At 51.7% G+C, this 15362-nt stretch overlaps 1 protein-coding gene across 2 annotated transcripts in view; it reads right to left on the bottom strand.

Moving 5' to 3' along the window:
• The window catches only part of EFL1 (elongation factor like GTPase 1), a 123447-nt gene that overhangs the window by 101703 nt on the left and 6382 nt on the right, over positions 1-15362 (bottom strand). For both annotated transcript variants that reach the window (XM_086711722.1, XM_086711723.1), the window contains 3 exons: positions 5565-5698; positions 3577-3714; positions 1875-2089 (listed from right to left, as the gene is read on the bottom strand). In XM_086711722.1, the coding sequence (XP_086567848.1) occupies positions 1875-2089; positions 3577-3714; positions 5565-5698 (487 nt within the window). The remainder of the gene's footprint in view (positions 1-1874; positions 2090-3576; positions 3715-5564; positions 5699-15362) is intronic.

Raw genomic sequence — 15362 nt, 5'->3', positions numbered from 1 at the left:
AGACACAATCTACCCAATTTCGAGACTTAACTAGGTACTTACAGTAATCGAGATTAGGTGCTACTGGTGGAAAGACAGACACATAGATCAATGAAACGGAACACTCAGAAACAGCCACACAAGTATGTCCAACCGATTTTGACAAAGGTACAAAAACAATTCAATGGAGGCGGCATAAGGGTGCTGGAGTACTCAGACATCCATAGCCACAAACAAAGAACTTGGACCCTAGTCTCACATCCTACACAGAAAATTAACTCGGAATGGATCACAGACTTAAATGCAGAAAGTAAAACCATAAAACTTTTAGAAAAAATTGAGAGAAAATCTTCAGGATCTAGGGTCCATGCAGAGTTCTCAGACTGGACTTTTAATGTTAATTTATTTTGAGAGAGAGAGAGCAAGCAAGAAGTGGGGGAGGGGGGGAGAGAGAGGGAGAGGGAGAGGGAGAGAGCGAGAGAGAGCGAGCAAGCAAGAAGGGGGGGAGAGGGAGGGAGAGAGAGAAGGAGAGAGAGAGAGAGAGAGAGAGAGAGAGAGAGAGCAAGGGTGGGGGAGGGGAGGGGGAGGGAGAGGGGGAGAGAGAGAGAGAGAGAGAGAGAGAGAGAGAGAGAGAGAATCCCAAGAAGGCTCCTTGCTGTCAGCACAGAGCCCAATGTGGGGCTTGAAATCACAAACCGTGAGATCATCACCTGAGCCAAAGTCAGATGCTTAACCGACTGAGCCACCCAGGCACCCCCTGCACTGCAGATTTTAAAGCTCCTAAGAGAGTAAACCTTAAAAGTCCGATCGCAAGACAACAATCCTGTTCTGTAACTATGTACAGTTAACTACACTTATTGTGGTGACCATTTCACAGTATATACAAATACAGACGCATTCAACTAATATGATGTTGTATGTCATTTATACCGCAATTAAAAAAGAAAGAAAACACAAGAAAACGAGCAAAGGCCACGAAGAGACATCTCTCCCACGGATACCCGGGTGACAAATTGGCGACACATCGGCACACGGAACGATGTGCCACCAGACCGGCGGTCAGGAAAACACGATGAAGACCACAGTCACGTTCCAATACACACCCGTCAGGATGGCTAAAAAAAAAAAAAAAAAAAAAAAAGTGACCACACCAAACAGTGGTGACACGTGGAGAATCCAGACCAGTCACCCAGACGCTGCCGGCCGGGACGTGAAATGGTTCGCCCCCTTGGGAAAACAGCTCGACGCTAAGCCCACAACACACGGCTGCCACACGACCTAGCAAAAGCACTCCCGCGCGTTCACCCCAGGGAAATGAGAACTCGTTTCCCCGAAACACCTACCCGGGCGTTCGGGCATGCTTGTGGCAGCTTCCCGCAGAACGGCCCCAAACTGGAAAAGAGCCAGGTGTCCTCCAATGTGTGAACAGTTAAACCGTGGTAGGTCCACACCGGGGAACGCTACTAAGCAATAAAAAGGAACCGACTGCCGACACGTGCAACAACCTAGTTAAGTCTCTGGAGAATTACACCGAGTGACAAAGCCAATCCAGAGAAGGTGGCAGAGCGTTTGATTCTGGTTCTATGACATCCTTGAAACGACACCTTATAAAGATGGAAGACATTTGGCGACTGCGAGGGGGAAGGTGGGGCCGGGGGTGCGAGGAAGCGGCTGTGGGTACGTGAGGGGGTCTTTGCGGTGACGCACTGTATCGACGTCAACATCAGCGCTGGGCGGGGGCGGGGCGGCGGGTACTGGGACCTGGGTACAGGAGGGCTCTAGCCTTTCTTGCAACTACACATGCGTCGGTGATCGTGGCCAAACAAGAAGCTCCACGGAGAAGACCAGCCTTGCAAACAGTCCCCGAGGGGAGCTCGGGAGGCTCGGACACTTACCCGAAGCCCCAGCCGTCTACCGCACTTGCAAACACCACACCGCCCTGATCCGGAGAGAAGTAGAGGTGAGAATCGTCCGTGTCCTCCAAGCCAGCGCTCCAGTCATACACTTGCTCTCCTCGCTCAGAACCTGGATTCACTTGGGACTCAGTCTCTCTCTCTGCTCTCTCTTCTAGGACTTTCGAAGTAAAAAGAGCTCCTGTGAGCGCGTTAATCTAGGAGAGACGGTGAAAGGCGGAACGTCACTCGGAGGCGTAGGAGATGCGCGGTCGAGGATCACCAGTCACGCAGGGCTCCTGGGAAGCACCCACGGGCGGAGGTGAGGCGCACAACAGTGACTAACTTACAGCCCTCTCCTTCCGAACCCAGCGAGACTAAACTGGAAGCTTTGGAAAGGTCACCTCTGTGACTGGGAATGTCACATCGACACGAGGGGGCGGTATCTGCGGCCCGTCTCTAGCACCTGGCCTGGCGTCACTAGGGACTCACGGTCCCTAGTGAGTTCACAGGCTAGTTCAGAGGCTGAGCCCCCGCTCCCCGGCCAGTTCTCACACCTGGACTTTTCTCCACTCTCGTCAGGCCCCCTTCCCGGCCACCAGTCCTCGACTCTTTCCCTCCCAAGTCACCACCTCATTTCCTACCGCAGAGAGAAAATGGAACATTTTATTCAGAAGTCCTGCAAGCTACCCCTATTCCAACCTGCCAGCCCGTTCGTGGCTGCAAACGCCACTGGCCCGGGGCCATGCCGGTCCGCCTCTACGGGGCACCGGATCCGCTGATCCACTCTTCTGTGCCGCTCTGCTCTGATCGTCTCCGCCCTCCGGCCAAGAAATATTCTCAGTTGGCCTCCTCAGGGGTGCCCCACCGTCCTGAACAAAGTTCAAAGCCTCACGCCTGGCACACGAGGGTCGCCATAATCTAAGCCCCAGATTCCTTCCCACTCCCACCTCCTGCCTCTGCCGCACGTGACCTCATTCTCCAGGTAGGACCAGCCATTTGCAGCGTATCGTGCTCTTTCTGGCGTTTACGACCTTGCACATCTCATCCCCTCTTTCCTAAAGGCCCCGGCGATATCCCCACCTTTTTCCATCTTGAAGCTTCTGCTGCCACTCTGCCTAACTCTCCCCGCTCCTGACCCAGGCTGGGTGTGGTGGCCCTCAAAACCACGCCTGGGGCTTCGCATGGTCTCCAAAGTTCTCCTTAAAATCTCCCCACCGCTGTGAGATCTTCGAAAATAGGGATTCTGACCTGTAGTCACATTCTCACCCCTATCACACAAAGGACATCCCAGAATTCACCGTTCAACACGCAGCTATGTAAATGTCGGCTGGGGAAATAAATGAATGACTGGGTAAAATGTTATCGAAAAATAGATGCTAAAAAAACAAACAAACAAAAAAAGAAAAGCCTCCTAATACTGCTTCAGTTTGGAACCAAACTACAAGATTTTAAAGGACAGCATTAATCCTATCATGCACGCTTTGTACCCGAGGATGCCTCCAGGAGACGGAGGGGCTCCCGAGGGGAGGCGTGTCCCGTGTCCCCTGTTGCAGCACGAGGACTCCAACACATGGGGATCTCAGGTGGAAACGCTGCGTAAAAGTGAAGTTCTGTGGCAACGCGTTACTCTCAACTTACCGACTTCCTTACAACTCTTCTTCGAGCCCCGAGTTTTAAAGTATGGAAGGGAAGGATGAAATACCTGTTCTAGAATATTCTTGAGGTGAGAATAGGCCTCCTGGGGGGTGAATTTCAGCTCCACTATCAGGCGATCTATCTTATTAATCACTAAAACCGGACGGATGTTCTCAAGCCAGGCCTGTCGCAGAACAGCTTGTGTCTGGTGAAAACAGAAAAGAAAATGTGAAACTCACGATTCGAAATAATTAAAGCACCTTAAAAGACCCTGATGAACAATCAGCTCATTTGCATACTCCTTTATCACAACTCAGACAACACCGTTCGCACAGGTGCGCTCACTTAGCACTTAGCACGGACTCTGTGTCCGTGACACAGAGGGAAAGAGCTACAGACAAGAAACGGTCTTTGCCTTTGCGGAACTGACAAGTTACTTAAGAAGGGTAAGTTGTGCAGAAAATGGCAGAGTTTGGTGGAATTATACACACACACACACACACACTTTTCTGAACAACTAGAAAACAAATGCTCATGTTGCCAACACACAGGCCCCCAAAAACAGAGCCTTCCCCCAGAAGGCCCACGCACACCTCTCTGCCCACAATCCCCTCTCAGAGCAAACCGCTGCTCTGCTGTTCTGAAGTCAGGTGCATTAACACCACTATCCTTTCAGGACAGAGATGAAGGCTCTGTCTCGCAAGTCGGGGAACCTGAGCCCTCAGGGCTCGGAGGGGAAGCAACAGGACAATTACGGGACAACTTCTTACAATTATCAAATCTCCTCCATCTGAGTAATTTAAACCTTTTGTTATCCTTTTTTAAAAATATTGGGGTGCCTGGATGGCTCAGTCGGTTAAGCATCTGACTTGGGCTCAGGTCACGATCTCACAGTCTGTGAGTTCGAGCCCCGCGTTGGGCACTGTGCTGACAGCTCAGAGCCTGGAGCCTCCTAGGATTCTGTGTCTCCCTCTCTCTACCCCTCCCCCGCTTGCACACTGTCTCAAAAATAATAAACTTAAACAAAATTTTTTTTTAAATTTTTTTTTAATGTTTTATTTATTTTTGTGACAGACAGAGACAGAGCATGAGCAGGGGAGGGGCAGAGAGAGAGGGAGACACAGAATCCAAAGCAGGCTCCAGGCTCCGAGCCATCAGCACAGGGCCCAACGAGGGGCTTGAACTCACAGACCACGAGATCATGACCTGAGCCGAAGTCGGACGCTCAACCGACTGAGCCACCCAGGTGCCCCAAAATTTTTCTTTTTTTTTTTAATTTTTTTTTTCAACGTTTATTTATTTTTGGGACAGAGAGAGACAGAGCATGAACGGGGGAGGGGCAGAGAGAGAGGGAGACACAGAATCGGAAACAGGCTCCAGGCTCCGAGCCATCAGCCCAGAGCCTGACGCGGGGCTCGAACTCACGGACCGCGAGATCGTGACCTGGCTGAAGTCAGACGCTTAACCGACTGCGCCATCCAGGCGCCCCCCCAAAATTTTTTTAATAGTAAAACGTACGAGGGTATGTTAAGAAGTAGGATACAAAGATGACGGCGTTTTTTAAGATAAAACGTAAGGCCTCCAAACAAGGCCTTATAAGAACCAAGCCTGGAGAGCTCCCACCACACACCCCCTCCTTTCCCACTGAGGCGGGGGGAGAGGGAGGGGGGCGGGGGGGGGAGGTGGCGGGGGCGGAACCATAGCCCAAGAAGCCCACAGAAGAGAATCTCACGCGGGGGACAACTGGATTTGCCTCTTGCCATCAACGACCTCTCATGAGAATCCTCCTCAAGTTCAACACCCCCAGACTTGGCCAGATCCTCTCTGAGAGGGCATCGTAGACACTGCCAAGTACTGAAAGGGACGGTCATCATCGCTATGATCCCTTCAAGATGTGGGTGACTGACTCCATCACAGAACGTTCTCGAATGAAACGTACAGCCAACTTTTCGTCAGCAGAATGTCCAGAATGGCACAGAGCCGTCTGTGCGGAGTCCCTCCCCCCGTCCCCGCCCTCCTCACCCAGTGACAGATCCCCACATCAGGACCTCCTACCTGTGGGCAGACTCCTTCCACAGCATCGACCACGATGATGCAGCCGTCACACACGCGCACGGCTGTGGACACCTCGGAAGAGAAGTCCACGTGTCCTGGAGAGTCTATGAGGTTAATCAGGTAGTCCTCACCACCTACAACGGAGCCAGAAAACACACATTTTCCGTTGTGCGGGCACACAGCGCTCCCTCCCAGGCATTCACAATGAGAAAGGGGCCGGGAGACACAATAGAGCTAAAGAAGCCAAACAGGTCGACCCACCAACGTCGCCCCGACGTGGGGGTTCCCACTGACGGACCTCCGACCCCAAGGGGCATCTCTCCCTAACGTTGCCGGACTTCGTTCTTCTAGAAGGGGCCACTTACTAAGGGCTTCTGTGAGCCAGGCACTGTGCTAGACGTGCCTCAGGACGCGCAATCCCACGTTACCGAACCCTCAGCAGGGCCCCGTGAGGTGAACATTATTACCACATTCACTCTACAGGTTGGAAGTCGAGACCGGCAGAAAACAACGCCTGGGTGTAAAAGCTGGTCAAGAGGGGCCCAAACAGGAAATGCCGACTCAAAAAGACACAAAGCACGTGGCCACGGCTTCCCTACAAGCTCGCAGAGAGCAGGGTGTGCATCTGAGACTTAGACACGCAAATCCGGGGAGTCACGACGCGTCGAGCGGTGCGCTACGTGCCGCGTGCACACGCGGATCACCCCCTTGAGGCCTCACGAGGAAGAAGACCATTCAGCTTTTAGGAGGGTGATGACCATGCGATTTGTCCCAAGCCCTGAAAGTCCCTGTTCTATCAAACCCCAAGTCAGTCCCACATCCCATTAACACCCCTAAGTCAGTTCCAGACAGGCCAGGACGATGAGTCACCCCAGGGCACAGACATGTCATGCCAGATCACAATTAGAGAAACCACGGGCTCCAGAACCACTCCGGAACCCAAGGGCCAGATTTACACCTGGAAGGCCATTTAGACCCGTTTCCCCCCCATCCAGCTGGAACACCCTGACGACGTGCCTTGCGCCCCAGGGGACGGGGCTAAGAGTGGCCACCACCACAAGGGGCACAGCCAGGGCCCATGTCCTTGGACTCTCAGGGCCTGGCTCCGCCCCAAGCATTCTACACACACTGTCCTGCGTTTACCAGCCCACCGCCCTTTGAGGTTGTCGCTGCCACGAGCCCGATTTCACAGAGCGGGAAACTCGGGCACAGAAGAGCTAAGCGTCCTTCTCAAGGACTTCTAGGTAGAATGCAATCCAAGGTAAACCGCCCGAGATCAAAGAGTTTCAAATGGTCGTGTGGCAGTTAAACCTGGCAGACTCCGAACACATACTTTAACCACCCCACTCAGGACGGCACCAAGGTCATCTCTCCTGCCCAGACTCCACCGGTCGGGGACTTCTGAGCACCGGGTTAAGGACTCCAAGGTGCACTGGGGCTCAGTGGGAGAGACCGCCATCAATTAGCAACAGGCTGCTTCTTACACATCCCCACCCGCAACGTGTTCCCGGTCTTCTCGTGCAAATTGCTTTATACGGATTTCTGGCTCCGCTGCCCCCACCGGGGAGGGCTCCAAGCAGACAGAGGACCTGGACAGCTCCAAAGAAGACCAAAGCTGTCAAAGACCCCGGGCCCTGGGGCAGTGGCCCCTGGGCCTCAGTGGGGCCTTACTGTCAGGACTCACAGCACCCTCTGGGATAAGCCCACGCCCTCTATAGAATAAGCCAGAGGAAAATGAGCAGCGGCAAGGGAGTCCAGGGTCCTATCAGCTCCCGCCACGTGAAACAGAAGCCGTGAGACGCCTAGAATCTCTCTGCATTGTCCTAGCCTAACCCTTCATTTCCTAGATAAGCACGCCCCCGAAGGGAGGAGAGGTACCCAAGGCCACTGAGTAGCTGGCCGGAAACACGCCCAGGTCTGTCTGACACGGAGGTCTTGACTCCTTTATGCTGTGCAGCTGGGGAACCCTGGCTCGTTCATTTGGATGAACTCCAGACTCCAGTGTGGGACAACCGTAAGCACCTTGACGCCCGGGAATACCCGGACCGGATCCAGAACTTGCAGAGACCGTGTCTGCTGTCAGGTTCTTCACAGAATTTAAAAATGCACTCCCAGAGAAACCTCGGGCTTCCTTCCTCGGGCTCTTGCCTTTTACGGGGGTTACAGAACTTCGAGTAACACCCAGAAAAAACAAACATACCTATCTCTCTAGCCATCTGTCTGTCTGTACTCCTCTAATGAGGCATCTAAATCCAGACCCCCTGAAACTCACGCAGGGACAGCAAGTCCAGATCTAGAAAGCAACAGAAAGCGAGGGACACACCAAGTGTTTTCACTTGCATACGTGGGAAAAAGAGTGCGTGATCAAAACCCTTTGGGAAACGCAGTGGCGGGGTGGAGGGGTGAGGAAGAGGCTCACCACGCACATACACCCTAGTAAAGGCTCGAGGAGCCCTGTAACACAGAAGCCTGTCCGACCTCCCCAGTGTGTCTGATGGGGGAAGACCAGCGCCCTTCTCAGTCACGTGGCTGACGAGTGCCGAGCTCAGCACAGGCCGGTCTCTGACTCGCAACAACTATTTTCATCTTAACTCTTTCCAAATACCTTCAAAGTCAATGTCAAAAGTAGGGAAAAGAAATCCAATGTCCCTCAGAGGGGGAAGGAAGCCAGTAAGCACAACTGGTCTGCTGTCTTCAGCCACACTGTGCCTCCCTGACTTGTTTCCCTGAACAGAAAAGGGGCAGAGAGAGGGAGACACGGAATCCGAAGCAGGCCCCAGGCTCCGAGCTGTCAGCACAGAGCCCGACGCGGGGCTCGAACTCATGGAATGTGGTATCATGACCTGAGCTGAAGTCAGATGCCCGACTGAGCCACCCAGGCACCCCCTAAATGATCTTTCTGATTTGTCCCTCAGTCCTGAAGCTGTGCACAGGACGGACTCCTGCTAAAGCATTAAACCATCCATCCCAGGCCTTCCAAAATATGCTCCTTCATTTCAGGCACTGGTCTAATCAGCAGAGCACCAATCCTTTTTTTTTTTTTTTTTTTTTTTTTTATGTTCCAGGCAACTGGGGAAAAGAAAAAGTTGGAAGACCTGAAGTTAATCATGGGAGGCACCTTCCACAAAATTTCTGCCATTAGGGAGTTATGGGAAAATAATGTCTCCCTTGCCCGTGAGTCCTCCAGTTTTAAAGCACACGGATCATCGTTTCATTTGAAGATACACATCTGTCACGAGCACCTGCCAAAGATCCCTGCGAAGAGGAAACTTCCCGTAAGGTCACATTCAATCCCCAAAACACTGGAGATGTTCGCCAACACACACGCGGAAAGCTGAGGAGAGAAAACGTGCTTCAAACGAAGGAAGAGACACACTCCTCTCGTGGACGATGATGTGTACATCACACAGGCGTCTTTATGCGCCAGCACACCGGGAGAATGCCACTTCCCACAACCGAAGTGTCGGGAATACAGGCAGAACCGGGGCCATGAGACCGTGTTTCTGAGGACATCGCCTAGAACACGGAACACTCATGGACATGAATTTACCCCAACTATATGGCAGCCACAGGCTTCCACAGGAGATCCCACAGTCGTCCCTTTTTATATCTTAAATTAATGTATAAAATCATGTAAGATCAACCGATATGGCTTATTTCACGGAACCACGCGATGCATTTTCTCTCCCATCTGCTGACACAGGGAAAAGGTCCCAGCAGGAGAACTGAGCGTGTGCTCATGAGAAGGCTGTTACAGGAAGAGGTCATGGGTGGTTGACCCCACCAGCAAAAACGTCAAACGTGAGGTGGTTTAGGGAGGAGGGAGGATACAGTGATCCACATGCAACCCTGAATGGCCGACAAATGAGGCTTCTTGCCGCACGGCCCATCCCGAAGTCCTCTCCAGACTCCTCCCAGCACGAAACAGGTCAGACCACACGTGGGCCTCCCCTGGCTACGCTTTACCTCACCGGCCCTGGGCTCTGCGTGTGCCCACCGACACCGCAGCTCAGCCCGTGGCCACATCCTGAACTGACATCACGGAGAGCTTCTCCGCCTTTGAAACCCTGCTGCGTGGGGAGTAAATCTAGTAACGACACGTCCACGCCGTCTTGATTCGTCCATCACTGACATTTTCGCTCAAAAGGATGTATGAGTAGGAACCAGGATAAAGAAGCCTTGCATAAGAAAAAGGTCAACGTTCATTTCTCGGAACCTACGTGAGGGTTCCAAACTTGGCAACTTGCTTGGAATCTGTTTACTTCACCCTGGAGGGAAGGTCAGGGACCATGGCCTCTTACTCAATTTTACTGGTCGTATGTGCCATGAATAAGGTGCGGGTCCCAGGGTCAAGAAGCTGAGTGACAGCAGCACACCTTTGACCAGGACAGCACAGGGGACATGGGGCTAGAAGGGTGTATGAACGTCATCTTTCTAAAGATGAGGCAGCCTTGAGCATCCTTAGAAGCAGAGAGGATGAAGTTACAGGAGAGAAGACACTCCATAGGACACAAGTCCAGAGCACGGCCCTTTCATGGTAACAGGAGAAGAGTCAGCGAAGATACTAATACCATTACATTTTGGGGTGCCTGGGTGGCTCAGTTGGGTGAGCGTCCGACTTCGGCTCAGGTCATGATCTCGTGGTCTGTGGGTTCAAGCCCCGCGTCAGCTCAGAGCCTGAAGCCTGCTTCGGACTCTGTGTCTGTCTCTCTCTCTCTCTCTCAAAAATAAATAAACATTAAAAAAAAAAAACAAACCAAACTACTACCATTACGTTTTGAGGCGTGGCAAATTTCAGCTGGCAAGCAGCTGAATCTTTTCCATTTGTGGGACCCAGCAGGTAAGGATGCCAGCCGAGGTTGAGGGAGGGGAAGGGAGGTGGGCGGGGGTCCAGAAGGAGGTTCAAATGGCCCGCTGGAGAGAACGCACGAGACCCGGCAGAGGAGAGAGGGGAGTGCCACAGCCCCGCGGACCGGCCGGGACCGCAGCCGGGATGGGAGGAAAGGGTGTAGAGCTGGCTGTGTCAAGGGTCAGACTTTTGCCAGCAGAAATAAGACTGAAGGCCGAGGGAGCAAAGACACCGAGGACCTTGGAGAGACTGCCGGCAGAATGACAAATCCGGGCTGTCAGAGGCCGGGAGTGAATGAAGGGCACTCATGAACATCATCAAGTCCGAGAATGGGTGCTTGACCACACAGGTGAGAGCGGGAGAGAATCAGGACTGGAGGCAAGGGAGCCTTCGATCCCGAAACGTCACCATGGGCAGTTCCAGGCAAGGCTGCAATCGAGAAAGGAGCCCCGACAGCGAGCGGGTGGAGAAGCAGGAGCCCACGCTGCCGGAGACGCCACTGTCGGGCACGGTGAAGGTGAACTTGGCAGATTTGGGTAAAAAGGGAAATGATGAGCCAGGCCCCAAAGTCAGTAACAAGCAGGCGCCGTCATCAGGAGCCGACTAGGACAAGAGAGACGAGAGCACTTAGACGGCATGAGTCTCAAAAGAGATGGGGTGTCAAAACAAGGCTGGAAGAATTAAGCTTTGAACTAGGACCAGGGAACGAAGAGAATGGCAACCCCGCGTCTCACCCCAGAGACAGATGCGGGAGGAAGGAGCAGCGTTCACCAGAAAGAAGGACACGCAGAGCAGAGTCCTGGGAAAACAGCCTGGAGGCGGCGGAGAGAATGGCAGCGGCGAGACGGCAAGGAGGCAGGGATGCCGGTTTCCCCTGGAGTGTCCGCAGAGTGTAAGTTTCGGGAAGGAGAGGAGCGGAGGGAGGCTGACGGAGGGCGGTAAAGCCACAGAAACGCGGGGAAGAGACGCTGGAGAGGCTTCCATCGAGGGCAGTGACCGAGCGCAGCGGGCACGTGGTTGACGCTGGCCCCAGACATCTGTGCGTAGCCCCCGCGATCCCTTGTGGACGGGAGCCGCCGGTCACGGTCTGCGCTGACCCGCCTCCTCCAGACCCGGGCCCAGCTGAGCGAGCTGGGGGTGTGAGCACGTGGTTCCCAGGACCACTGCCCCATGCTAGCCACTCTCTCCCCGGGAAAGTTCCTGAAACCCCACGAACTCCACTCAGTACGTATGTAAAATGAGGGTAGTACGCGTCTCCAGAGCCACCGTGACGATCACACAAAATCCCGTATCTGAGGCTCCCGGCCCAGGATCCCACTTTCTTACGCCTGCCACCAACGGAATGCTTCACAAAGACAAGCATTATCTTAAGAGGAAAATGTCTGACCTGCAGTCAAACAAGGGACAACGGAGCCCGTCCCTCCCAGCCTCCGTCCCACAACTAGGACAACCATCGGGACTGTGGGTTATTGTTCACATTTCCGGAAGGAAAGGGAAGCTACTGCGTCTGAGTGAGAAGAACCTTCTGGTGCGTGCTGGCCTCATGTGAATGTGGGTGGCATGAGTCCCCTCCCCTGGCCTGGTCTCTGGAGATTAAGAGCAGGTGAGCCCGCACAACGCCCTGCCTATTCTTGGCCTCCGAGCCACACGTGGCTGCCTCCCGGCTGGATCCGGAAAGTCCCACCGAACCAGGTTGTTACCTAGTGTATGCCTCACATTACAAACAGAAAGCCTAAGAATTAAAGTCCACTACAATTTGTTCTACATGGTGTTTAAAAAAATTTTTAATTGCCAGTAGTTTAAAAATTGGAAGATTTTACCAAAATCTCAATGCCACCTTTTCTTGAAAAAGATTCCCACAGAGCATCAGTTGCTGCGGCTGAATGGCATCCGTCCCCGCCTGGAGGTTACGGGGTATTTCACGGGTGGGTACAATGCACTCTCTAGCCCTTAATGGGCCTACCCGGATGGCCTCGCTCACGTAGAGGTGTCCGCACCAACACCACATCAAGAACCAGTAATACGGTGATAATCACATCTGTCTGGTACTGTAGTTAGTAGTTCATTATTTGGGGGGGAAATTTAGTTAGAGACCTCACAGCCTGCATGTGCATATATGCACACATGCACACACACACGAGTACGGCTGGATTAGACGTAAAATGTGAAAACATGACATGGTAAAACTGGAGTGATTTTTATTTCATTCGGGTGTTCCATAATGTATAGAATTTTCTATAATACACACAAATGTGAAACGTGTAAATTTATTTAGAATTTTCTTTTTAAAGTTTATCATTCTGAGAGAGCGAGCGAGAGAGAGCACGGAGGAGGGGCAGAGACAGAGGGAGAGAGAGAGAATCCCAAGCAGGCTCTGCACTGTCAGCACAAAGCCCCACTCGGGGCTCGATCCCACGAACTATGAGATCATGACCTGAGCACAGATCAATGGTCGGAGGCTTAACCAACTGAGCCACCCAAGCACCCCAATTTATTTAGAATTTTTAAAAAGATGAATTAGAATGAACACTTCATTTCAGAAGTTCTAGGACAGCAATATTTATGAACCGGTGTAAAGAATGGCTATAGAATAGAAATGAAAGCAAAAATGCCTTGAGACTCTTCAAAGAACAGTCCATGAATTTCAAACTATCTGACCCACTTAAAGACATCTCTCTCATCTTTATCTGAACTCTAGGCTAAACGATTCAAAGGAATTACATCCCCTTAGAATTTTTTTTTTTATAGAAAGTACGTTGTCAGGAGTATGTCCTAACTCTTGACCGGGTAAATGTACGATATCCCTGTGGGAAGGACACAGAGAGAGGTACAAAACAGGAAAATAACAAGGTTTAACAACAGGGTCCCGACCCTTGAAGCAAACTTTGGTGACAAAGGTAAAGACAGGAGGCTCCATCTTCTTCTCAAGGAAGAATTGGGTCCCTGGAGGACGATATAGAAGGTGATACTGTATCACCTTCTAGAACATGCTTGGGTTTTCAACAGCATTTCTAATACGTGCCTGGGTTTTGTAAGCCTATTTATTTACTTTAAACTAGAAAAATACTCTTTCGATCCAAATAAGGATTTGAAAAAATTTTTGAAAGCCGGTTAGATCAAGTGTCAGAACCAGAAAGCACTTAGAAAAGAATCTCTGTGCTAAATGTTAATTAAGAGGTTATTTGGAGGGGGGCAGGAAGAAGGGGCAGACACAGGAAACAAAAACCACCCATGGAGTTTCTTCACCATCAGGTTTCCCTCCTCCGGGAGGAGGTCCCGCTCGGATGGCCCCACGTTCACGGCAGGAACACCCTCTTGCAGAGAATCAGGACTGAGACATAGATAGGAGCGTATCTCATGTCTGAGGTGTCTGAGGGCATGTGCCCCACTCTTTGTACGTGTGGAGAGGAGACTGCGCACCAGCCGTCAGGTGTGACAAATGTCTACGCCAGAGCCCCCGCCAGGCAGTCACGCTCCCAGAGAGACACAGCTGACACCTTACGACTCCACACTCCCATCGGCACTAGTCAGACTAGGAGGCGGCCGTCCGACCCGCGGGTGGCCCATCCACAGGAGCCACCTCTGCCCGGGCCTGGCAGAACAGATAAGCCCGGCCACATCTTGCTCCTGAGAATGTGCGATCGGAAACACAAGAGAAAGCAGCAGTAAGCAATGGAAACAGGATGAAAAAACAGAGTTCGGGCCGAGGGGAGTTTCTGCAGACGGGGACACTAAGAGGAGGGAAAAGCTGTGACAGAGAAAAGACTCACAGGGTAACAGAAACAAAGACAGAGAACAAAACCCAAGGGTACCTCACGGTGGGGCTGCAGAGGGAAGATCCTTAACTTGTCCCAACGGTACCTGGGGCCGTCTGGGATCCAGAATCAACGTCTGCCTTCAATTTCTATGAGCCGTCACTCCAATGAACACTCCTGGTTTTCGGTTTTCAGGAACATTTCTCCAATGTCATAGCACACACATTCTTTCAATAAGCCAACCCTCCGCAGCACATGCGGGCTTAAGCCTAGGCTCTGTGTGGTCAAGGGAGCGCATCTACAACAGTCTGGGAGTGAGGCGCCCAAGGTCAGAGCTGAACAAAACGGAGGGCAGACCATTCAACCTCCAGGGCCCTAGAGCCGGGCTCCTCCCGCGCTAAACCAGAGAGACCAGTGCACTGGAACGGGCGAGTGGTATCGATAGAAAGTAAACCGTGATGCTTGCAAAAGGGGGTGGAGGACCTGGAGACAGAATCCAGAAGCTGACCCTAGAGGAATCATCCAACAAAGAGAGACTAACGGTCTGAATGTGGAAAAAGGCAGGCTGCAAAGCTCGTGAGGTCTATAAAAATAAGGGGAGGTGGCAAATAAACGGAGCGCTGCCCCATTGGCTGGCTCACAGAATGAGGACATACCTTTTAAAACGTGAGAGGTAGTTTTAAAAACATAGGGCATTACTTTAAATATTAAACACGTGGAATTGACCAAGAATATCCAAGAGCTTCAAGGCTGGTTTAGCACAAAAATATTTTAAAGACCGGCGTCAAAGACAATACAGTCACACCTCCCAGAATATTCCTGGGAGTCAGTGTCAGACATAGAACACTGCGGAAGACGAACCACAGATCCATTAGGGAAATGAAACAGAACTTTATTATTTTCTTCTAATTAAAAAAATACACATTTTGTGTCAAATTTCCAAATGGTACAAAAGTAAATGTTTTGAAAACTAAGTTTCACATAACGCGGATACTGGCGTTAAGGCTTCGGTACGTTGCCTTCCAGACATCTTTATCTGCACACTTGGTATTTTATTCCCAAAACACACTCCCATCTTACACATATTTACTCTGCAACTTGCTTTTGTCAACACATTTTTTCTACACGACAACATACAGATCAAACAGTGGTTTGAACAGCTGCGTGCGTTTCACGGCACGGATGTATCAGTTT

This window comes from Puma concolor, chromosome B3 (genome assembly GCF_028749965.1).
Source record: "Puma concolor isolate L17-30 chromosome B3, mPumCon1.1.hap2, whole genome shotgun sequence".
NCBI lineage: Eukaryota > Metazoa > Chordata > Mammalia > Carnivora > Felidae > Puma > Puma concolor.
This window is presented reverse-complemented; position numbering and strand designations above follow the sequence as displayed.